General features: G+C 40.3%; 1 protein-coding gene across 5 annotated transcripts in view; it reads right to left on the bottom strand.

Moving 5' to 3' along the window:
* The window catches only part of ALDH18A1 (aldehyde dehydrogenase 18 family member A1), a 31,585-nt gene that overhangs the window by 3,165 nt on the left and 4,041 nt on the right, over positions 1–24,379 (bottom strand). Inside the window, exons 1-15 of one of the 5 annotated variants that reach the window (XM_079312320.1) lie at positions 23,109–23,440; positions 20,024–20,143; positions 16,511–16,734; positions 14,862–15,011; positions 14,667–14,771; positions 13,222–13,374; positions 12,577–12,667; positions 11,055–11,179; positions 8,539–8,683; positions 7,376–7,449; positions 6,629–6,728; positions 5,333–5,553; positions 2,552–2,689; positions 2,247–2,442; positions 1,979–2,100 (exon numbers count right to left, since the gene is read on the bottom strand). In XM_079312320.1, the coding sequence (XP_079168446.1) occupies positions 1,979–2,100; positions 2,247–2,442; positions 2,552–2,689; positions 5,333–5,553; positions 6,629–6,728; positions 7,376–7,449; positions 8,539–8,683; positions 11,055–11,179; positions 12,577–12,667; positions 13,222–13,374; positions 14,667–14,771; positions 14,862–15,011; positions 16,511–16,734; positions 20,024–20,143; positions 23,109–23,181 (2,037 nt within the window). In that variant the 5' untranslated portion in view covers positions 23,182–23,440. Of the gene's footprint in view, positions 1–1,978; positions 2,101–2,246; positions 2,443–2,551; positions 2,690–5,332; positions 5,554–6,628; positions 6,729–7,375; positions 7,450–8,538; positions 8,684–11,054; positions 11,180–12,576; positions 12,668–13,215; positions 13,375–14,666; positions 14,772–14,861; positions 15,012–16,510; positions 16,735–20,023; positions 22,570–23,108; positions 23,441–24,379 lie in introns of those variants that run through there. The other 4 variants (XM_079312322.1, XM_079312323.1, XM_079312321.1 and 1 more) reach the window with 4 other exon arrangements.

Below are 24,379 nucleotides of genomic sequence, written 5' to 3'. Positions count from 1 at the left end.
GACCAGAACTGACCAAAGGGGTGTTCCATGCCATATAATGTCATGTGCAGCAATACAAACTGAGGGGAGAGGGTTTTTGAAGAAGGTAGCCATTGCTCAAGAGATTGGCTGGGCATTGGCTGTTTTGTGGCAGACAGCAAGTAATTAGCTTTGCCTTGTGGGTGTTTTGAGGGCCTAGTGGGTTTTTAGTTCTGAGGTTTACTTTTTTACTGGGTTGTTTCTTCCTCTTTGTCCCCTTTCTTCTTCCTCTTTCCTTCACTTATCAAGCTGTCTTTCAATTGCCAAGGTTCCTTGCTTTTACTCTAATTTTCTCCTCCTGTCCCAGTTGGAACAGGGGAGAGTAAGCAGGCAGCTGGATGGTGCTTCACTAATGAGTGGAGTTAATCCACAACATGCAGGCAGTGCAAGAAAAATACACCTATACTTTGGGAAACTTGGCACATAGGTGAATTAGCTACAAGATACAATAACTGACATGCTAAGATGGCTACCTACCATGACAAGATCCTAATTCAGGATTCACTTAAAATTATTTAAAGCAATTGCATTGCTTAGTCACCAGGCAGAAAAGGCCAGTACAGTCCTAGCCAGTACTGCTACGAAAACAGCTTGTGCCAGCCTTTAAGACAGCAACTGCAATGCAGAGAATAATGAAAGGAATGCTTCCAAGTTTGCACCTAGAGAAGTCTTAAGATCTTGGATGAGTTTTATCCTTTTACTTTATAAATTGATACCAGCCCTCTCAGAAGCACATCTCAGACACAAAGGAGTTACTGGGTCCAAAACAAAAAAAAAAAACTCACACAGGTATTTTTCATTTCTTATAAAGATTTTAACACATTATCAACCTCTGCCAAAACACCTAAACAATGAGAGATAATTTTGAACAGATACAGCACAGAAATTTGATGCAAATTAAACACAAATTTTGACAAGATAAGCATAAATGGGAAATAAGGCATAAGTCTACTAAATGTGAAGGCTTTTCAGACGATACCTGAAAACCAGCATTTTCTTATACAACTACAAATTACTTTAATTGCATAATCCTGCCCAATATTTGCATGTTTCCTGTTGTCAGGTCAGATTAGACAGAGGTAATATCGTCCCCACTGTATAAAGAGATGGGTTAGGATTAGAGATAGAAATGCACTAGTACTCATATTCCTTTCACCTAAAATACAAACATCTAGCCTGCACTCTACCCTTCCCAAGAAACAACTAAATAAGACATTAGAAAGCCCCAAACATTGAGAACTGGCTCCTTGACTACTCAGCAGCTTCTTTTACTATAACCCTTTTAACATCATCAAAACGTATGACCTCTCTATCCTGCATTAATCACTGCCTGCGCACTCTATTTGTCAAATACGTAGCACTGTGTGAAAACCCTTGATTCACGTGCAGTTCACTTCTTCCTGATACATCTCTGCTACCTTTACTGAAAAAACATTGCTTGTGTCTAGACAACTAATTAGTACACTGGCCTTTTGATAAGCTTTGACAAATGAGGAGGGAAAATGGGTGGGAATAAGGGGCATGCAAGAGAAAATTTTTAAAACACATGTATGAAGCAAATGCAGAAAGGATATAAAAGGGAATTCACTTGGGTAAGAAGCTAAATGAATAGATTCAGAAAGATGAGGCTTTGCATCTGGCTGAATTTGAAAGGGTAGAGAAAGGGTTGTGTATATGCTTTTATGGCAGAAGATCATTTTTGTTATATACAAGGAAGTATATAGCAAAGATACCCAGCCTGTAGCTGTTACTGAATAAGATGCTTCCAGATCATTTCTACAGGAACACTTGATGCTGTGTGGAGAAGCAAAGTTCACTGACATGTACAAAGACATATTTGGGTAACGAAAAAATTATGCTGTGTGAACAGGGCTACATCACCCAGACCAAATGCTTCTAAAATTTTTGAAATAAAAACAGACAAAAACCACAAAACAAAACACAAGTATGAGGGACTAACCTGTTCTACTCTCAACATGTCTATGATCTGATCGAACAACGGGGTTCTCAGCAAGTCTCGATGAATTAAGAGAGTTTCCAGAGCATTACAGGCAGCAGGATATTCACACTTTGAGTCTCTGACTGAGGTTTAAGAGTAGATAATTGGTTATATAACATTTACAACAAAGATTTTGGATATTATATAAATTATAAATTACCATAACTACATCGCATACTCCAAAGTTCAATTATACCCATGAGATTCAAGTCGCCCTCCCACAGCTTACTTATTCGTGTGACCTTCTCAACACTGGCATCCGTGTCAACATAGACATGACAGATCCCTTCACTGTGTCCCATCACTGGGATTCCCTTAGCAGCTTTTTGGATGTTTCTGACTAACTGTGATGAACCACGTGGAATGATGAGATCTATCAGCTTATCCAAACGGCAGAGATCTTCTACTTCCTCTCTTGTGTTCACCTGGGGTAGTTGCAATACAAAGGGTACACAGTTTGAACTCTCAAGTTTTGCCCACACTTTTTATACATACTATAGCAAAGAAAAAGTTTATTTAACTCTATGCACTTACCAGTTGCACTGCATCTCTGACTCCATGAATAGAGAGTGCTTCTTGTGTCAGACGATGAAGGATTTGATTGCTATGTGTTGCCTCTTTCCCTCCCTTAAGTAGTAAGCCATTTCCACTGGCTATGGCCAAAGCAGACACCTGTCAAAGGAGTTTATTAAAATAAACCCTTAAATGTAACCTGGGTCTTCTGTCAGAATAACACCCAATAACAGAAAATAAAAGCAGGATTTTAAAAATTTACTCAATATTAATCTACAGTTTTCTTTTCATGACTCCAAAAAACCATTACAAGTAGCAGCACATTTAACTCCAGAAATTAAATGTGCTAGTTTCAGGAGCAAACTTGAGTTTTCAGAGTACTACTGCCACGGGAAGACTACAGTGAACAAGTCAGAGGAAACTATGGACATAGGGCTTCATATTAATTGGATCCCTGTGTGTGCAATTACTCCAAGGAGAATAATTTTAGGAGCAAGGACTCTTGTCCATAACCATTCCAGCAGAGAATGTGTTCTTTCTATAGGAAGGAAAAACATTTTCATCATGCTGTCTAAAACAGCAATCATAAATAGGTAATACTTGCTCTAAGTGTGGAGAAAAAAAATTTTTGAGACAATAGGCCCAGCACCATCTTTGCTTCCATGTTTATCACCAGAAGAAACCAATAGATACTGCTGCCCTTCTGTTTAAGGTGTCAGATTTCACCATTTAAGTCCAGCAATGCAAGAGGTTTTGCTCTTTTCTACCTCGGAGTATGTCAGACACAATAAAGCTCTTTTTCTAAACCTATTTTACTTTTGTATCCTTTTTTGTATTCATCATCCCAACTTCATTCACAATGGCCTCACAATTTTTCCACCTATTTAAAAAAAAGTTTAAAAGCATGCACTCCTTTAGAAAACAAAATTGCCTCCTCTCCAAAACCTCTAGAATAAATAAACTTAGTATTTTAAGTTATTTTGCTGTATTACTATCTTCTCGGAAAGACTATACATATCATTATCACCACCTGTATATATCATCATCAAACCTACACTCATTGGAGTACCTGCTGTATGTTATTGAGATGTCGATGCCAAAATTAGCCAGGCTCACACCTAACAAGAACTTAGCTTGGTGGCACATTCTAGATTCTGGTTCATTAAATAACCAGCCAGATAATCTTTCCCCTTCTAGTATCAAACGGGTAATAATAATCACAATGCTTGGTATTCTACCTCATTTGAAAATAATAGTGAAAAATAAGAAACACTTCAGATAAACACAATGAAGTATAACCGTCTGGGAAGTCTGCCTTACATAACTATTGTATGTCTTTTTAAGTTATATAACTAGACATTAAAAAGCCATTTGATTGCATTTCAAAAGTACATTCTAAGTATCTGCCCCTCCAGATCAGTATCACAAAGGAAAACTAAACAATTAAGCTTATTTAAGTAATGAGGTGTACGATTAAAATAAAGGTTTTGACATAGTTAGAAAAAATGAAAAGAAAAAAATACCAAAAATTAAGACACAAAAATCAAAAACTTGTGTGATTAAAAGTAGAACACAAGATAAGGGGTTTCAAAATAGTTCAGTCTCAACGACCAGTAAAACATGACTATACTTCAGAGCAACAACTGGATTTGGTGGAATCTATACAAAACAGTCTCTGAAGGATGCTTGCAATTTCACCCTGTATTAGAGGCAAACATGTTTTTCATATATGCTCACTTATTCAATCTTAACCCAACCAAGCATGAGATGCAGTAGTAAACTAAGAGGAGGGAACTGCTCCTCTCAATCAGAAACCCTCCTACTATCAGGTACAGGATGGGACAGAAATCACGCACTTCAAATGCAGAGTTATCAAAGATGACCCTCTGAAATTTCATCAGGAAGCCAGATGTGAGTATGAGGACAGGAGGTTGGCAAGAAGCAAAACAACTACCAAGTCAAGCTATCCTAAGGCTGTAAAACAAAGCAGGGAAAAAGAGGGCAGGGAAGTCAGCAGGAGTCAGTCTGCTGATAAGATGTAGCCAAGAGAAAGAGATAGATATCAGCTATGCAAGGCAAGAGATCTAGGTTGAAGTCTAGAAAGACAGATGCAAATTCAAAAAGGTACCATACTGGTTATCTGCAACAAACAGAGCTGGTAGTCAAGGGAGACTAGTACCTTTTTGTTTCACAGGAGCTTTTCTTGCAGCATACTCCTTTTCACTGTGAAATAGGGACTACTCACAAAAACCTGTCATGAAAGACAAAGCTCTCCACTGGTTGAGCCTTACATCTTCTTGAAGTGGCTGTAACCACTACTTTCTACTCAAACACCTGCTCATACACTAGAGAACTCCTCAGTCAAGCTTCTTAGATAACTAACATTAATTGTGGGAAGAAACGCTGCTAATCATGGTTTGGTTTTTTTTTTGCTTTCATTTTAAAATCTACTTCAGTTGCTCAGTAAAGTAGTTGGGAGTTAGAAAGTAAGACCAATGTTGCCCCTGCAACATTAGTTCAGCACCCATATTTTCATGCATTTGATAACAGCATTTACTTACCACACAGTGCTGAAAGGGAAGGCAGTTGCCCTTAACATACCTGCCTTGTTCCTGGCATAAGACAAATTATTAACACTGCAGAAACAAGCTCTGAAAACATCTCTGCATAAAAAATAGGGACACCAACACAATTAATTGTAGATAAATCCAAGCAAGAGTCCTTTGAAACAGTACTTTTTGTAGTCTCCTGCTTGCTCGCCAACAGAAATACCCAAGAGTGTAATCTACCTTCCTTACAAACCTGTGGAAGACAGTCAGGACGAGATTCAAAGATCACAAGAAGGACACCAATCGGCACTGTCACCTGCTCCAAGTCCAGGTCTTTTGCTATTCGAGTTCGTCGAATTACACGGCCGACGCTGTCCTGCGAGGATGCTGCAATCTGACGCAGACCAATGGCCAAGCTGTTCAGCTTCGAAGTAGACAGACTGAGGCGTTTCAACAAAGGGAGTGCTAATCTCCCTGTAAGAAAGAAAAACCTGTGCTGAGCATAGATTGGTCTTCCAATCAGACCTCAAGCAGACGTGACTTAAAGGAGTGCTGTACCTAAAGAAAATTAAGGTATTTCCCACACCCTAGCAAGTAATCTGAGATTAAAAATGCACAGCATCAAGTCTGGTAGTCAGAATAAAACCCCTCAAATATGATGACAATTTCATGCACCACATTTTCAATTAACAAGGTTTAAGAGCTTTGTACATGAAGCAACCACACAAACCACCAACATCCAGAAATATAAGGTTTGTCCTATTTCATGTACTGAATGCATGACTGAGTCTCTTATAAATTTCTACCCTTGCAGTATTTCTGGAAGGTCCAGGCAGTAATTTCGTATTTCTGTCTTACCAACAGAAACAGCAAAGCGCTGACACATGCGTAGCATTTTCTGTGCAGACTGGGCAAGAAGAACTCGAACTTTCTAGTCTGAAAATGTTCAAACAGTGAGTTAACCCAGCAATGTCCCCTCAAATACTCTAGTCAGTGGTGCATTCCACAGAGTATTACAATTCACGTATTTGCTATGCCAACACATCTCAATTCCAGCTTCTCAATGAATGCATCAGTCTAACACAGAAGAATGGGTCTCACCTGAGCCACCTAAAAAGAACTTTCCTCATTCAGAAGGGGGCAACTGATGCTTTGGAGAACATTAATTTAAGTGTAGAGATGATAGTCTTCCCTTCAGGAACCAAACATTACAGTAACCAGCCCAGAAAATACTCACTTTATGCATAACAGTAACAGAGATATTTGTTCCATTCTTTTCAGTGTTTTTTTTTTTTGTTTTTATTTTTACAATACACCACTTGGTGTTTTACACTGCCTCAGTACCTTCTCTGATAAAAGCATCTGTTTTATGCAATGAAGGAGGCTCCAGCTGTTTACACTGACAAGCTCTCAAAGTCCTGGGTTCAATAATGTGTGTTGGTCATATTGCCCAATCCCAGGTGACAGAAGTTCTAGTTCTGCTCATTTATCTTGAGGCCCAGAGACAACCAAGATGATAGTATTACTATGGAAGGATTTGAAACAGTACCTTTATTTTCAGCCTCCTCTAAGTCCTTTTTGTTTGCCAAGAGAATTTCTTCTCTCTGGTCCGTTAGTAAATCAGCAAGACGATAAATAATCTCTGCTCTCTGAAAGAGAAAACAGTTTCTGAACTGACTTCTTATTCAAAGTCCATGCTGTTTGACATCTAGTTCCTACAGTTCATTCATGCTGACCACATCCTCTCACTACCTTAACTCTCCCAATACTTGGCCAGCTGATTTTTCCAGCCTGTATCACACTGAAAAAGAAGACCGAACACTTCAGCCTTTACCTTGCTTTTAATTATCTTGCTTTCTTTGCCTAGTCTTCTTCACCAAACTCACGTCCTTCAAGAGGACCTTGTACCACATCATACCCATGCAGCTGCAGAGTAGTAATTGCCCACAGCTCCACTTTTGTACACATGTTGTATGCTAAACTCTACACTGGTATGAATGGACCAATTTATTCCAGTCAATTCTTCAGCAGCTCTGATCACAATTCACTTCTGTGTGCTACTTGATGTGATCAAAATTTTTATAAACCCCACATGAAAGCCCATATTACTTCACAGCCCCAAGGAACACAATTTTTTATTGCTTTTCTCATCTTTAAGCAAGCTACAATACAAACAATGGATTTGGCACAGAAATAACAGATTCTTGTCCCAAGGGGCCCACTTATTTATAAGTCTGTGTTGTAAAACTTGCCATGCATGCACATTATTAAAAATTTATCCATATTGTTCTGTCACCTGCTCAGGCTGTAGAGCCGCCAAGGTCCTGCCACCAGCTCGAGCCATTTCAGCCTGCTGTTCTACAGTAGGGCCTGCAAAAAAACCCAAAAATATCCTACGCTGAGAAAGTAATAGCATAGGCAGAAGTGAGCACTAGCCTGTTCATCTTCCAATTCTTTGTTCAGAACATGAAAGCTGTACAGTTTTTAACAGACAAATTCAAGTAAAATGTGGTACTCTCAGACAGAAAAGTCTGTACCTGACACAAAAATACTGTTATTGTCCCTACATAAAGAATCACCACAAAGATTCTGTCTTCATGTCACAGCAAGTGTGCAGCATGTATCAAAATGGCTTGACAAAGGACAAAAGAACAACAGAATAGCTCAGTCTCTAGGGCATAGTAGGACACTGAAAGAAAAGAGGCAAACTGAAAAGTTCAAGTATCCAGCTGACAGTCCACAGGGACGGACTTTAGCTACTCACCATATTTGTGACTCGGAATGGGATCACAAGATTAAAAGCTTTACTGCTGATACCAGCTTTATAGTGGGGCTAACCAAAAAGGCACTTGAGGACATGGACACCTAGTGCATTCAAAGATGATTTCACATATTTATACAAAAAAATCCATTAAGGATTACTATACACAAAGAAATTGACTTGGCTTGAAGTGGAAGTCAAAAGTATCACTCCAGTATCTATTCTGCTAAGGTGATAGATCATTGGTCTGATTTTATCCAACAATTATTACACAGTTCCAGCAATGCAGTGGCAGGAAAACAGTCCTACCTACCGTAACAGAAGATTGAGTCGTAAAAGAAATTAATGACAAAAAACAAACCTAAAGACTACTGTAGTTCAGCAGCACATTCTATATCCATATTTTCACACTGAAATCATAGATACTTGATGATAACTCATAAGACTACAAAAGGCAAAACTTCTACTCTACTCAGTGCATTCTTCAAATGCAAATCTGATGCACCAGTTTATCAGCTGGAGTGAAGAAGAGCAGGGAATTCAGCAGTTTCTATCCCTACTTTAGAAAACACCTTTCAAAATCCATTTTGCAAGCAGAGGGTGGTTTTGCAGTTATTGCACAGCTCTGACCAAATTTTAATTCCAATTTTTCAGAAAATCTGTACAACTCTCAAGGTATACATTAACTCCATACTCACCTGCAGGTTTTACCTCTGAAAAAAATGTTCCAACTTTTTTCCCTTCTACAATATCTGTGATGACATGACCTGAGATCTTTGGGTGGGTTCCATTTGCAATCACTACTGAAGTGCCTCCTTGCAGGGCCCAAAGAGCTGCTTTCACCTACAGGAAAGGACAGAACCAGTTGCAAGAGATTCACCAGTTATTTGAATCACCACTCTCAACAAGACTTCTTGGTCCACTCTGATGTCCAGATTGATTGCTTATACTTTCAAAGAGCAGTCAACATACTTTGGGAATCTCTGAACTTCAGTGTTGGAATACTGACATTTGCTTAATCCTTCTACATTATGTTAAGTTTACATCAGGATTAGCTCATTAGTAAGGGTCCTTTGAAATCCTTGTGTGCTGACTGGTCCTAAAATTTGCCTCTTTGCACATTTTTGAGCAGAATATTATTTCTCTCAAATACCAGATGCTACCTGCTGAAGAGGTACTGCCAGTGGTTTTCTAGTTTTCTTAGTTTCATTTGCCAATCAAGGTATGGGCAATATTATCCAGTACTACACTTAATTATGTGTCATTTATTTAACTGCAAAAGCTCCTCTGCTTACTCACTTCTATGCTTTCTTAATATTGTTCTACAATTTGGTATTACAGTCCACAGTCAGTAGGAGACACAAATGCAGATAGACCTACCACATCAAACTTGGCTACCAAAAGACCATCAGCTGCTTCATTATTGCTCAAATTTCACCCTGAAAATCAGGATTTGTTCTTTGAGCCACCATCTGTTTCCTGTTATTGATGCTACAATTTTTCAAAAATGTCACTTATCTTCTCAACTGTAAGCAAATACTTGTTACAACACCTGCATCAGAATTTGCCTCTATGTGACTCAAAAGACACCAAGTAACTCTAACTGATTATTACTTTTACAATAGAAGTACTCTCTGATCTTGGCAGCTTTACCTTCAATACCTGGAATTGTTTAAACTATCCTAGAAACCAGATAAGGGAAAGTAATTTCTGAATAAGCTTTGTACATCCCATAGTTACAAATGCCTCCTCCTTCCAGTCCATGCACTTAAAGAGTGTGCCTTACCTGATTCTTCAGAAAAGGGATTAATCAATAACATAACTGATGAAGAATTTTATTTTGGTATTTTCCTGCTTAATCAAGATCTGCTTTGTTTTTTACAGACAACTTTCCAGATACATGCCAGGGAAACCTGCAGCATTTAATACTACAGCAGTTTGTATGTCAGCCTCAGAGACATATGATATCGCACAACACACCCACGTTTATGTACTCACAGCAATGAATACTGAGACCACCTGACTATACACAGCACTAAAACACATTAGCCCTCCCACCTTCACTAATCTTTCACTCAAAAACTGGAGTACCTTGGTCTCCACCAATATATCCTTCAAAAGCACATTGTACAAGCTCAAAGGAGAGGGAGGTACTACATCAGATTTAAGAGATGGGAATTCCCAAAGTCTTTGAATTATCACTTAAGAAAGAATTGAGGACTGACTCTTATTTTAATTTAAAACACTAAAATACAGTTCCACATGTCACCTTTTAAAATATACTGGACTGTAATTCTTAACTTGCTCTTTTCAATTCAGATGGACCTAAAAGTAAAGCAAAAGGAAGCCATATACCATTTCAGGGTACTCAAAGAATAGCTGAGGCTGGAAAGGATCCCTGGAAATCACATAGTCCCACTGCCTGCTCAAAGCAGGGTCAACTAGAGCAACTTACTCAAGACACCCTCCAGTCTTGAACATCTCCCAACAGAGAATCCACAGGCTCTCTTGGTAACCTGCTCCAGTGCTTCCGCAACCTCATTATAAAATTCTTACATTTCAATTTAATCACTATTTCTTTCTGTGTCCATGGCCTCTTGTGTGTTCCCTGGACACCACTGAGAAGAATCTGGTTCTGCTTTCTCCAAACTCTTCCTTCAGCTACTTATACCCAAACCTTCTCTTTTCCAGTGTAAACAATCCTAGCTCACAGCCTCTCTTAGTGTGACAGTGAAGAAGCTCTTTAATCATATTCATGGCTCTCTGCTGGTGTCACTGTAGCATGCCATGTCCCTCCTGTATTGCAGTGTCTAGAACCAGACACAACTCTACAGATGTGGTTTCACTACTGCTCAGTAGATGAAAGTAATAATTTTCGTCCACCTGCTGGTTATGTTCTTTTTCATACAACCCCGGACATCGCTGGCCTGCTTTGCCCCAAGGCCATATTGCGGGTGCACATTCCATTTGGGGTCTACCAAAATCCTTTTGCCCTTTTCACTGAACCTGCGTTCAAGGCAGTCAATTCTCCAGTCCATACCAGTGTCCCTAGGCATAAGACTCAGCATTTCCTTTTACTGAACTCCTAAGGTTCCTGCCTGCCCATTCCTGCAGCCTGCCAAGATCCATCTGAATAGCAGGACAAAGCACAATCATCTCATGCAGCTCCTTTTCCTTCCCGATGATGAAGCAAACGTTCCATATTTATTTCTACCTTGGCTTCCATGCCACCCATTCCCACTCGGGATTTGGTTCCAAATGTTACAGACTGCTGGTCTCCTGGGTAGAATATGTCAATAAGCTTTGCGTCATCAGACCCTGGCGGGCTGTCAAAGAGTCCTGAAATAAATTATAAAAATCAGTTATATACCCTCATGTCCAAAGTTCACCCATGAAAATAAGAAAAACAAACAAACAACAAAAAACAATCAATATGAGGCTATAAAGCTGTGCTCCGCTTCAGGAACAGGAGGAATCCTCCCTTAGGAGGAAGATTCGAAACTTCCACTGAACCCTTCTATCTGTAGAACTAAAAGCACAAAATTCTTAACTAGCAGACCCAAAAGGTATATTGAAAGCCTAAAAAACAACAAACCAAAAACCCACATGCTGAATAGCAGAAGCGAGCTGGGAGGTAATGACATTTGGTTGAGGTTTCAGACAGTTTGCAGCTTTTAGATGCTCAAACTCAGAGCTTACATACACAAATCCCCAACTGAACTGGCAAAGAATAGTCCTCCTCACCAAAGACTTGGATGATATTCTTGAATGGTGGATTGCACAGTGAGAAAACAGGCAATTCAGAAACATGTAAAAAGGGTAACTGCTGAATTATACTAAGAAGGAACACAACACTACAAAGACATACTTTTACTAGCATTTTTTTAAATCAAGTAATTTAATGTCGCTACACTTGGAGTTCAATGACACTTTGGTTAACTATATTAAACTTCATATTAAACTTGAACTCTACTGCTACACTTCCCAGAAATACTGAATGTGCACAAATACTGCCACAACAAACTAGAGAGCACAAGTGCAGTCTATCTGTGCTCACCCTTGATAGGCTGGGAAGTAGAGGACACCTTTCCATAAACAAGCTGTTGCATTGAATTAATAAGATTGGAGGACAGGTATGTTGGTTTTTGGGATTTTTTATGAACTCCTTTGATTACTGCTTTCATGAGTTGCTCCAAGACAGTCGTTTTGATTAGAATTAACCATGAAAACCAGCTTAATCTACTAAAAGAAACTGTGCTTATAAAAGACAGCTCTTTCCTCCTCAGGACCCGAAGCACGTGCTGAAAGCCAGATCTACCAAAAGAAACACATCTGAAGAAGATTAAAAGAATATGTAAACCTGCTGCCAGAAGAAACAAACTATCATAGAATAGTACTTGGTTTATACTCCTGATTCAAGACACATAGTATGCAGCTTTTATCCTGCATACTATTCCTGACTATCATACAACTCTGAGAAGCCAGCAGAAGTACTATAGTACATGTGGTATTCTGGGATCTGGAACAGGTCTCAGGTTCACATGCACTCTCCCCATACAGATTCAACAGTGTGTCAGACAGCATCAACACTGGGTATAGGCCTTAAGGAATTACTGTAGTACATTGCAATTGTCTTTGTAAAAGAGATGAACTGAAGAGATCAGTAAAACAGGAAAAGAGGTTGATTTGACAATCTGATGTGCTTCACTAAAATCAGAAATAAATTACTCACAAACCTTCTACATCTGAAAGAACAATCAGGAGATCAGTTTTCATTTCCACAGCCAGTCGTGCTGCCAGACTGTCATTATCCTTCACGCTAATTACCTGCAATACACATGCATATCAGAAGCAGTGAATAGTGTGAGGAACTAAAAAATATTTAGTGCCAACATAAAAAAGCTGTCTACCTCAGCACTAACAAGTCCTTCTGAGCTGCTTTTTTCACACCCACCAAAATCTTCAAAGGTGATCTTTGTTCAAAAGTACATATGTTTCAGTAAAGTGGTACCCAAATGACAAGCAGTGTCATCAGTACTTGCATTCTCCACCTTAGTGCCCAGTGAGAGGGCAAGAGGCACTAACTGACGCTGCTTTAAGAAGAAGTGCTGGATTACATGACCTGCAGAGGCATGCTTGCTTTTGGTAAAGGAGACAATATTTGTCCAGGTTTCATGCCATAACACTGTGTCATGCCAAATGCGGACAAGTCAACACAGTCTTCCAGTATCCTCTTGTCCATGCACTAATTCTGTATATTTATTTCTCTGCTGTAGACTTCAGAGGTTCCTGGTTATGGCATTAATCAAGTACACATCAGCACTGCACCATCTGCAAGCAGGACCCAACCCCTACCCCCGCAATACTTCACCCACATTTACCCCCTGCAGATCACTGTTTGGCTCTGGAGGTGGAACAACTGCATCGTTGGTGTTAATTATAGGGACAATATTCATCCTTAAAAGCTCATGTAATGTTCCATTTAAGTTGCGACGCTTCTGTTCATCGTGGAAATCCAGATTGGTGACTAAAATCTAAAAGGAAGAAAGAAACTATGAGAACGTCATATAAACTTATGTATTAACACATCATAACAGAGCAGTCATGCCTTTTGGATCACTAAAGAAACAAAAGCCACATTTAAAAAGATATAGAATAAAACTGAGAAATATTCTTTCTGGATTATTATCAGGTTTATTCCACTGAAACCTGCAATAGCCTATCTCAAGCTGGTAGGTCACACACTCCAAGAACAAACTTGGAAAAAATGATTGTAATCAGAACATGGATGATCATGCTAACTAGTAAGACCCTAGACAATTCAACAGATTGCTCAAGATGCTGCCTTTCCAGTTTTTTCTCCCACTTTAATGTTCCTACTTATAGCAAGCAGAAGGGATGCTTTGCATCAACCTTCCTTCTACTCACTAGAACTCACTTGCTCTTCTGAAACAATCTTGTCCCCTGAACATAGATAGCACCCCTTTGTTTTAGTGCTTCAAACAAAAACCACCTTCAATATCTGCTCTGGAGAGACTTTTTTTTTTGCTTTTACTCTGTCAATGGACATTACAAAACTAAGCAAACAACTCTACCACTCAAATGTACAGGAGCACTTGGAATCAATGTGTATGCTAAGTTTTTTTGGCATAGGCAATTTATTCTTTTATATCAAAGGAATAATTGTTGTCTACAGGTCTGAACAAGATTACAATCCAGCATGACCTGTAGTGATTTTCAGCTATATTATAAATAATTCGGCTATATGAGCTCTACCATATTACAGTAAAGGAGTTCCTCCAAGAAGATTTCATTCTAGGCTCCTAAATTCATTAATAGTGTCGTCTAAAAGAATAAGGCCTTACAATTAAAGCAATTCTATATTTTCAGAGTACCCAAGATAAGCAAAGTCTGTTTAAAAGTAGTTCAGCTGATACAGTTGCAGTCTTTAGTGTAAGACCCAGGCCAGGAATACCATCACCCACAAGTTGGAAAGGTTAGAAGAGCAGATGGACAGCAAGTTCTGAAGTGTGGATATGCACTTCTGTCAGCTTTACAGAATGTGTCGCAGTTTAGTCACTCGTGGTTTTTAAACCCTCACTTTGGACCACCAGCTTTTGTGAAGAGATCTCAACAGACCCTCCCCACTATAAAAGAGATGACACACCTGAACTCCAAAAAGAAAAAGCATATTCATTTTATCTTGACAACAGCTAACTCTGTTTCAGAAATATTTAGCAAGGCACTCTTGTATAAGCTACCATTTATGTGACAATAATAAGCTCCAAAAGTAGCAAGTTAGTCTAGGAAAGAAGGAATGCCTTACCTGAGCTGCACAGATGCTGTACTGTGTAAACATGGCTTCATACAGAGCCATTAGTCCACTCTGTCCAGCTGCTGCACAGGCTCGGGCCTCCAAGACTGGAATAGACTAGAAAGACAAAGAGCAGTTGTCAGGCAGTGACCTGAAGAGACAGTACCCAACACTCAAGGAAAAGTAGGAGTGCCACCAGCCTCTCACCATATCTTTCAGCTGACTCTGGCCTGAATGAAGTGCTTGCCTCACGCTCTGAGAAAGCAAGATCTCATGACGCAACCGCTGCTTTCCAAAAGCTACAGCCCCACTGGTGACAATCATCATCTCTCGGCCCTGATTTTGCAGCATTGAGACCTGTAAGTAAAGGAAATAAAATATAGGGTGCGGCATATGATCAGTGATAGCAAGACAGTCCTGGCTACTATAACATTTTGCTCACCAATTCCTGCTGACCACAAGTATTTTGATTTCTCTATGGATGCACAAAGCAAGGCAATCACCCTTGACGATATTTCTGCACACCTTCTTAGCCACTTGGGAGCTATGCCAAGGACTGCATGCAATTTATAACTTCTCATAAACCTTCTTTTCACAATACCAGCTTTTGTTACAGAAAAATGCTTCAATCCATCCACTCCCAAAGCTACCATTACACAGTAACTTCAAATTCTAGAAGTGAAGAGCTCAGCTCTCAATAGTAACACTTTTGATTACTTCCTCCTTACATGTATCTGGCTAGATTCCTTTCAAAGCCCCACAGCTAAATGTCTTGCATGAATATATTATGTTAACTTTACTTCCCAGGAAGGACATGTCCGGTGCTCATCAAGACAACCCTCTCATTTTTGGAGAATAAATACTTGAGTTGATCCCATCAGTTTTTCCTACAAGTAATGAGGTTTCAGGCTTTTCTCTGGAGGAACTCGGCAAATGCTCAGGTGATTAAGAACGGTTGATTCATTTCGCAGAGTTTGCATACTTTAGTGCCACCTTCCCCCTGGAGACAACTAATGCCCTAGCCATGTCTTACTTATTGCACAAATATCTCACTGTGCAAATCTCTCCCTCTATACTGCGTTTGGTCAAGATGGAATTTTTTATAGGGGTCTGTAGGATATTGTGTTTTAGATTTCAGTTCTAGAACAGTTTTGTTAACATTCCAGTGTTTTGCCTATTGCTAAACAGTGCTTGCACAGCATCAATGCCTCATCTTTCCCCCATGCTGAGCAGCACTTTTACAGCCATCAAGGCTCTTCTTGTTCCATTATGTCCCATCCCAGCAGGTAGGCTAGCAGCTGGGCACAAAGTTCAGAGAGGACACATTTGAGACAGCTGACCTTAAACTGGCCAAAGGGATTTTCCACACCAGATAACATCACACACAGTAACAGAGTTGCAGAATAGCAAAATGCAGGAGGTTGTCTTTCAAGGTGGCCACCACTCAAGAACTAGCAGGGCATTGGTCTGCTTGAGTAAGGTAGTGATTGCCATCACTGATTTCTTTTCCCCTCTCCTTGATTTATTAAACTATCTTTATTTCAACCAATGACTTTTCTTACTTTTGCTCTACCCATTTTTCTTCCCAATCCCACTGGTGGTGGGGCAGAGGAGAAGGGAGCGAACAAGAATCTGTGTGGATGCTTGGCTGATAGTCACAATTAACCTACCACATCTTCAAAAAACAATTTACTGAATGTCATGGTTTATAGTACTGCAGCATAGGGGGTTGAAAAGGGAAAGGCTAACACATTGTTTTAAAGAGTATCAACATTTTATGATGTTTTACTACAATCTTCTGTAGCATCCATCACTGAGTACCTGAAGTTAACACAAATACTCCGTCACAGAATTACCTGCTCTACAATGGAAGCCAGCCTCCCAAGGGCCAAGCCACACTCATCCCCTCGAGTAACAACAGCACTACCCAGCTTTACTACAATCCGTTTTGCATGCTTCAGCTCACTGCGGTGTGCAAATGATTTCCCATGTGCACGGCTGAGTGGCACAGTGATAAATGGAATGTTGCTCCAACAACGGATGCTTTCATTTCTTAATCTTTGGTTATGGCAAGGGAGATCTGTGGATAAAGAAAGGAAAAAAAATAGTTTTAAGTGTTTTACTCAGACTTCTAACCTTTCACAATACACATTTCCCAGTAATTGGGAACAAGAAGCTAACTTTCAATTCACCAAAACAAAGTGAGAAACAGGAGTATCTGAGCAGCACTAACCATCTCTAAGGTATAGAAGGTAATATATCCCATGCATCACAGAGCTCTGACTGTGAATCTAGAAGACCAAACTGAAAGACATTGTAAAAGAGCCTATATAGCTCACATCTCAAGGACTAGTTTTAAAAACAATCTTCTTTGCCTCATTTGCCTCATTAGATACAGTTAAGAGAGTTTTCCTGCCTGAAGCATCACAAAAAGCCTGACTGTTATAAAAGAAACACAACTTTTACATCTCCAAGCCAGGTATTTTTGCACATTGCTCAGCCAGGGAGAATTGAAGGGGCACAAGAGACATACAAATTCAAAGTCACATGGTGGCATTCAAGCCCTGGAACATGCCTCCTGAAGTTGTGTTTGTGCTCCAAGCCTGTCAATATTCAGGAGGCATTTGACAATGCCCATAGTGTGCTTTAGCTTTGGGCAGTCCTGAACCATCAGGCTGTGGGACTAGGTGACCACTCTAAGAGCCTTACAATAAACTATTCTCCTCTAGTCAACCCTAACCAATGTATCATCTGAAAATGCAGAGGCTTCTTTACAAATCAGTCAACTGAATCCTATGCCATGGGCAGAGTTCTGTATTTGCAATTTTGGTGCTTTGTAATACACAACAGATTCATTTTTAAGTTCAAGTGACTATTCTTGATGTTACTGGAGAAAGACAGGAATGAATAGCGTGCTACATCACAAAAAATCCTTTTAATTTAACAATGCTTTAATTAAATACATCCTTTGCTCATTATACACACAAGTTTAAGAAGTTTGAGACTAATTATAAGTGAAGGCTGCACCAACACGTCACATATAAAAACAGAAAATGGAATTTAAAGAGGAATTTCATTTGCCCCAGTTTCCATGAGGGAATACTTGCAAATCTAAATAAGATCTACAATACGTAGAAAAGACTGGGCAAAGGAGTACACTTTGACTGTTGTTTCCAGCATTACACCTTAGTACTATTTAGTATTTGCCCAACCAATACAGTACAACCAGAAAGGAGTTTATTTCCAGTTCTCTTGGCTTCAGGGTTTAGAAGGTTAGAAGAAAGTAGATGTTGAGAGACAACCAGCATTTGAAAAGAAACCATTAACTTTTTTAAAGGAAAATAAGGGAAAAGACAACAGTTCTAGAACAAGCAGAGAATTCAATCCATACCCACTAAAGTCCTAATCATTAATCTTGCTCTGTGGCTGCATAAATCTACATTTTTTTAGTTATTTTACACTGGACTGAGATGTGAAATCATCTCCCACATTACACATGCAAAATATCTCTGGAGATACAAGCCCATTAACTTGCTCCACATGCAATTAGGGAGGAACTTGTGGGAGTCTAGGGTATCTCCCTGGCTCCTCTGGGGATGCAAAAACCCCCCTGGCAGACCCTTCTGAGACCCCCGAGTGATGTCCAAGAACTGCAGGGGCTGGATTTGGCTCTTTGGGAGGGTTTGCCAACACTGAGGGAAGAAGCAATGAATATGAAAGTGAGTATAAATTAGAATATTAGATTGTAGAATAAGTAAGTTTTTGAACTGTTTATACTAAGGGCCATGTGTTCAAAATGGAGGATCCTGGGTGTGGTGGGCTTCTTCCTCCTTCTTCTTCATGCCCTCCATGTTGAAGTTGCATCCTGGGAGCCACAGATTGGATGGGGAAAGAACTGGACATTGTAAAGAGATTGCATGGCATTGGAAAGAATTTGTAAATATAGAATTAATTTTAGCTATATAAGGTCTGGCACAGCCCACGGGAGGGATCGTCTGTAATGGTCGCTCTGCAGAGCAGACTTGTGTCGGGCTGACTGAAACATTTTAAAAGATAAGATAAATAAACAGCCCTGAAACAACACAAGGTTGTCTCCAGCTTGCTGGTGACTCCAGAAGAACCAGTCTCCTGACCACCTGCATGTCCTCTCTGGGGAGGTCTCATGCCTAAAGAGACCCTCGGAGACCGGACAGAACTGACATAGCCATCCAGTCCAGGTTTTGGACAAGTAGGCTTAAAGTAGGATTACAAGTAGGACAAGTAGGATTCCACTCTTTATATCCCATAACTGTCAACAGTTTCACTTCTTTAATAAAGAAAGAGACACATATGAAACATACTTAAGTATTTGGCATTGCAGATCCTTCTACGTAGCAAGCACAAGGCTTGCTTCTCAAGAGTAAAGAGGCAGAATTCAAAACACACAAGCATAACAGAACAGAAAAAATTATGTGGACAACAAATAGAAAACAACAAACAGAAAAGCAGAGAACAGAAAAAAAAAAAAAAAATCCCCATGATAAAAGACCACTCCAGCTGTAGATCACAACTGATAAAGTGACAAGAGTTGCTTCACTGCTGGATATGGTCAATACTTGGAAAAAACCTCTCATAGTTAATACTGTGAAAATTACTGACTTCAGAAAATGTGGAATATTTAGAAATATTACAAATACTGAAATCAAAAGAGCTGCAGTTCATAAATAATAAGTTTAGAATTTTCAAGATTTTAACATCTAATTCACATAGTTATTAATAAAGAAAACTGTTAATATACAGACAGTGGAAAACTAATCTTGCATGCAAAGATTAACTCTCTTGATCTAATAGAGTTTATCTGTCCTTGCCTTTTGTGTTTCAGACCACTAATCAAGCAGATACTGAATGGTTCTCTTAAATTAGGTTTTCAAGGAAGAACTATTTACTGGGTACCTACATATTTACACTCAGATTTCCTGCATGCATTTTTCCACTTGAATTTAATCCAAGTAAATTTGAGTTTTGCTCTTTGCTTTACTCAAGACATCTGAAAATGCAGATGGGGGAGCAGACATAACCAGATCTTGTTTTCTGGGAATGTATGAGTTTGAAATAACTTCTACAGCAGTGGTATTTTTACAACTAATTTTTTTTCTTGAAATGCCTGTCAGAAGGAAAAATACAGTAACTCAGACATCCAGCTGAATATAATAAAGAGAGAAAGTAACATTGAGAAAGTAGAGCTTCAGCTACAGTTCACTTCAGAGACCATAAGTTTTGAATGATGTTAAGGAGATGATTTTCCTTTCAACAAAAAGGAAAGAACATAGGCATGCCCAGACGCAAACTGACCAACATTTTAGAAATGTGTGCTTTTCTCTCATACATACATAAACGGGAAATGGCTGCAATGTCATGGGGCGGTAACACAAAGCACCATCCAGGGGAACGGACAAGAGGGCTCAGAGCAGCTCGACACAACATTTTGAGATGCCTTCTGCAAAGGATATCTGCAAGTTAAAACGAAGGGAGGAAGGGAGAAAACTGGTTAAATATCAATGACTTTCCATCTGTATTTCTCTCCTCGTCCATTCCCCCAGTCCAACTCTTTTCCTGTACCTTCTTAATGCAATTTCCTCATGCCCATTCTCCATTTTGCAGAATTTGCACAGGGACTATGATATAGAAGAACTGAAGCCCCTCTTCCCTACCTGCTGCCAGATTTTTAATAAAGGTAAAGAATAAAACATGACTCCCTGAGAAGGAAAAACATTATTAGTGAATGTACCACAATGGATAAAAGTAATATTATTTTCATGGAGAAGCCTGGAAGAAAAAGAAAAAAGTAGAGAGGTTGTATCATACAGACTTCTCTGTACACCCCACAACAGAGCATCTACTATACCTCTCATAAATCTCAGCCCTATTCAATATAGGAAATATGCTCATTCACTTTTCCCTGAGTACTGTCAAATTACAAGATGTTATCCATGATTACAAGTAAGGACATAAATTTTGAAGCACTTGGCATTAGCTTCCCTTGACTGAACTTGTAAACACCCAGGATTCCTCTACCTCTAAAATTCACTACAGCAAGTACACAAATAAGGAATACACAATTAGCCATTTCCTACAATAGGTTTAGTTCAAGTAATGCATGTAGTCTCACCAAGGAAACAAATGAGATTAAGAAGAATCCAGTTTTCCCAAGACAGTATTTAAAACACAAAACCTCTCCTTCCCTTTAATAAACCTTTGCTTCCTTTACTTGTTTTCAATCAATTTTCCAGCACCACTGAAATAAAGCAAACAAAACTGCACAAACTATGGTACAGAGAAAGCACTGAAAAGAGGACAAGGAGACCTTACAGTAACTGCTGCTATTACAAATACCAGGACATTTACAGCACTGACAGTTCTGGCATACATGTATATGAACACTTAAAGAGGCCTCATTACCCTGCATCAGTGTATTATTACCCCTCATTACAATCCTTACCAAAATACACACCTCTACATTAGACAAGGCAGCCACCAGCACATAAATGTTCCTCCTGTTTTGTCTAGTAAAGCTTACATTGTATGGCATTTTAACAATATTAATCTGCAGTGTCCCTCCAGTTCTGCATTTCATCTGAAATGGCAATACTGACCACTGCCAGGATGAGGCAGACAAAGGACTCTGAGAAGATCATGCAACTAAGCAAGTAGTCAAAGTTTTCTTCTCGTAACAGGGTAAACTTAAAGAAGCTGGGGAAGAGTACTAATTAGACATTCCCCCTTTGAACCCTTACCAGGCATCTCAAGCGCCTGCCTCCAGGGTTGCACAATTCCCACTATTCATGTTTCAGCCTTCTGCCTTGAAGCTCGCCTCGACCTCTGCTGTCAGACACTGTCTTCTCAAGAGGGTCCTAGCTGGGTCTCAGAGAGATGCTCAAAATCTAGCAGTTCCTGACATGCGCCGGCAAACACCAGTTCTTTATCCAGAACCCCTTCCACCACAAATACCCTGAGTGGAACTGCCCATTTCCCTTCAGCTCCCTCTCACAGACTATGCCCCTTAATGGACAGAAACAATAAAAAGCAAGAAACAAGTACTCTATCTGAAGTTTCACCTCCAGACACTTCCTGTTACCTCTCCTGTAAGACCTTCAGCTCCTGCTGTAGTAATAACCCCCACCTGGCACTTTGCTGCCACAGAATGTCACAGACCCGCACTGGCCAGATGAAGCTGTGCCATCTCCTTAGCTGCTCCTACTGATCTGCTGGAGAACCACTTCACATTCTACCACAGGCTGCTTGCAACTAAGAGCCACCTTGTCCTTCCGGAAGACTGTCTCCTGTTCCCCTTTGCCGGAGACAACTTCGCTAGAAGCAGGCAGACAATGAAGAGTGAGAAGCGTCAGGCAGTGTGCATCCTTTGAAGGAAAAAGATTAGAGAATAGCATGTTTCTGAAACCAGCTTGTGAGAAACGGCAAGGAGACCAAGTTAACAAGAAATCAGAGAGTTTAAAGCAGCAGCAGGTGTCAGTATGTGAAATGAATGCTCTCAGAAAGCACAGACAGAGCACAATTTACGATATGATGTAAAGTACAGGTTTTCTTTCAGGCTAATCAAATTTCTTTCCTATCACTTAATCAAGGATTTAAAGTCAATTTCAATCCTTATTTTCCATTCTACTCACATTTCCACCACTTCCATAGCTAGAATGGTTCTGACATTCAGTGATAAACAAATAAAAAAGGTGTATACGTAAAAATATTTTTTAAAAAAATAGAACTTTCCTGCTTTACTTGGAAGATGCAATTTTAAAAAAGCAAAATGCATTATTCAGGTATTCCTCCTAGCATCAGCTTAGTTTTTTTTCCTTACCAGAAAAACCTAATTCTTACAAACTAGTCTCCAAACATGACCTTTAAAAATATTATTTTCCTATTATCTTTTTGAATAACGCAAGTTATCCTTGCTCATAGAAAGCAATACTATGACCTAGTTTTCACGTATTTATTATCCTAAAAACAGCTATGAGGTAGCAACAGTACATTTAGATGCTGTTCCAGATCAGTATAGAGGGACTTAGCTACCTTCCAAAGCAATCAGCAATCTCAAATCCTAAAACTTGTCCCTTGAAAAACAAGACTGTTATTGCTTTTTCAGTCTGTTGGCTGCAGAGCCACAGCATGCCCACAATTATTTGCAGTGAATTGATTAAATTAAACTAAATAAACTGTTTTCACAGTTTTAGATATAAAGGCAAATACCCGAGTGTTAAGACATTCCACAAGTGAAAAAAATCCGGAAATCAAACTTCGATCGATAAAACTATTTTGCAAAACACTTAAGCACAGAAAAAGAGAAAAACCAAGTTCAAAGCAAATACCCACAATTTCTATGAAGTCTTTCCCACAACACAAACTTTAAGTCCTCTGTAACACTCAGAGGCTTTTACAAGTTAAACCGCTTCATTACTTTACCAACTGAAACTTTGCAAGGAGAAAAAAAAAATTGATGTGCACCTCTTCTTGCAAACTTTAACCCTAGAAACATTCCGAGAAGGAAGTCAGCTCAGAAGAACTGACTAAAATAAAGGAAAATTTCAAATAAGTGGTCTTTAGAGAAGACGGCATATAGGCTCACCCGGGATCTACCGACGGTATACGCACAAAGAAGAGGCAATTCAAAGCAGCGAGTACCATGCGATTCCCTTCTCTCAAGAAGGCATCCAGCGGTACAGCGCGGTCGCGGCAGTACCGCCCCTCGTCCTGGCCTCGGACCCCTGCCGAGCGCCTCCCAGGGCAGAACGTGCTCGGTGTCAGCCCATTCTGCCAGAGCCAGCCTGCGAACCAGCTCCCACCACCACAACAGCGCCACGGCAGCGCCACGCGCGGGCCCCGCGCCACGCGCGGGCGCGCTCCCGCCGCCGCAGCCAATCCCCGCCTGTTGCGGCCTCAGCCGCAGCCAATCCGCGGCCGCGGCGGCAGCGGCCACGCCACGTCACCGACAGCCGCCCCGCCCGCGCTCCTTCCCCCCGCGCTACCGGCAGATGATGTAATTCCACTCCACGTTGCAGCACAAAATCCTGGCCTTTGCAAGTTGCAGCATTAACAACTGTTTAGTCTAGCCCTGTACTAGTCCAGACAGCACTACCCACAGCACAGGCTGCTGAGCCATCTCCCACAGCGGCCTCCCTTAACCTGCATTCTCCCCGCTCTCACACGTTCGCAGTCTGGTGCAGACAACAGACGAAAGGGATCCGCAGCCAATCTTCTGAGTGCCTTTACCTCCTTAGGCCGTTTACATGCTTTCTTTTCTCCACTGCAGCCCAAACCTCTTCAAAAGTGCAAGAGTGCTGGTTTTGCTCTCCACTTACCTACTATATCCCATTTGAATTCACTTGTAAATTAAGAGAATCGGGGTAATTGAGAACCACACAATATCCTAAGCACCAAAGGACCCGCTGGGATCATCAAGTCCAGCTCCTGGCCCTGCATAGGAGAGGCCCAACCATCACACCCCACGCCTGAGACTCTTGTGGAAATGCGCCTTTAGCGCTGTCAGCCTTGGGGCCATGACCACGGCCCTGGAGAGGCTGTTCAGAGCCCGACTACCCTCTGGGGGAAGAACCTTTTCCTGGTGTCCGGTATAAGACCTCCTTGACACAACTCCAGCGGATTCCTCAGGTCCTGTCACTGGAGGAAAGGGAGAGTCCTCTGCTCCTTGGGAGGAAACTGCAGAGTGCAATGTC

Source organism: Erithacus rubecula (assembly GCF_903797595.1).
Source record: "Erithacus rubecula genome assembly, chromosome: 9".
Lineage (NCBI taxonomy): Eukaryota > Metazoa > Chordata > Aves > Passeriformes > Muscicapidae > Erithacus > Erithacus rubecula.
The sequence above is the reverse complement of the archived record's forward strand: the minus strand, read 5'-3'. Positions and strand labels throughout refer to the sequence as shown.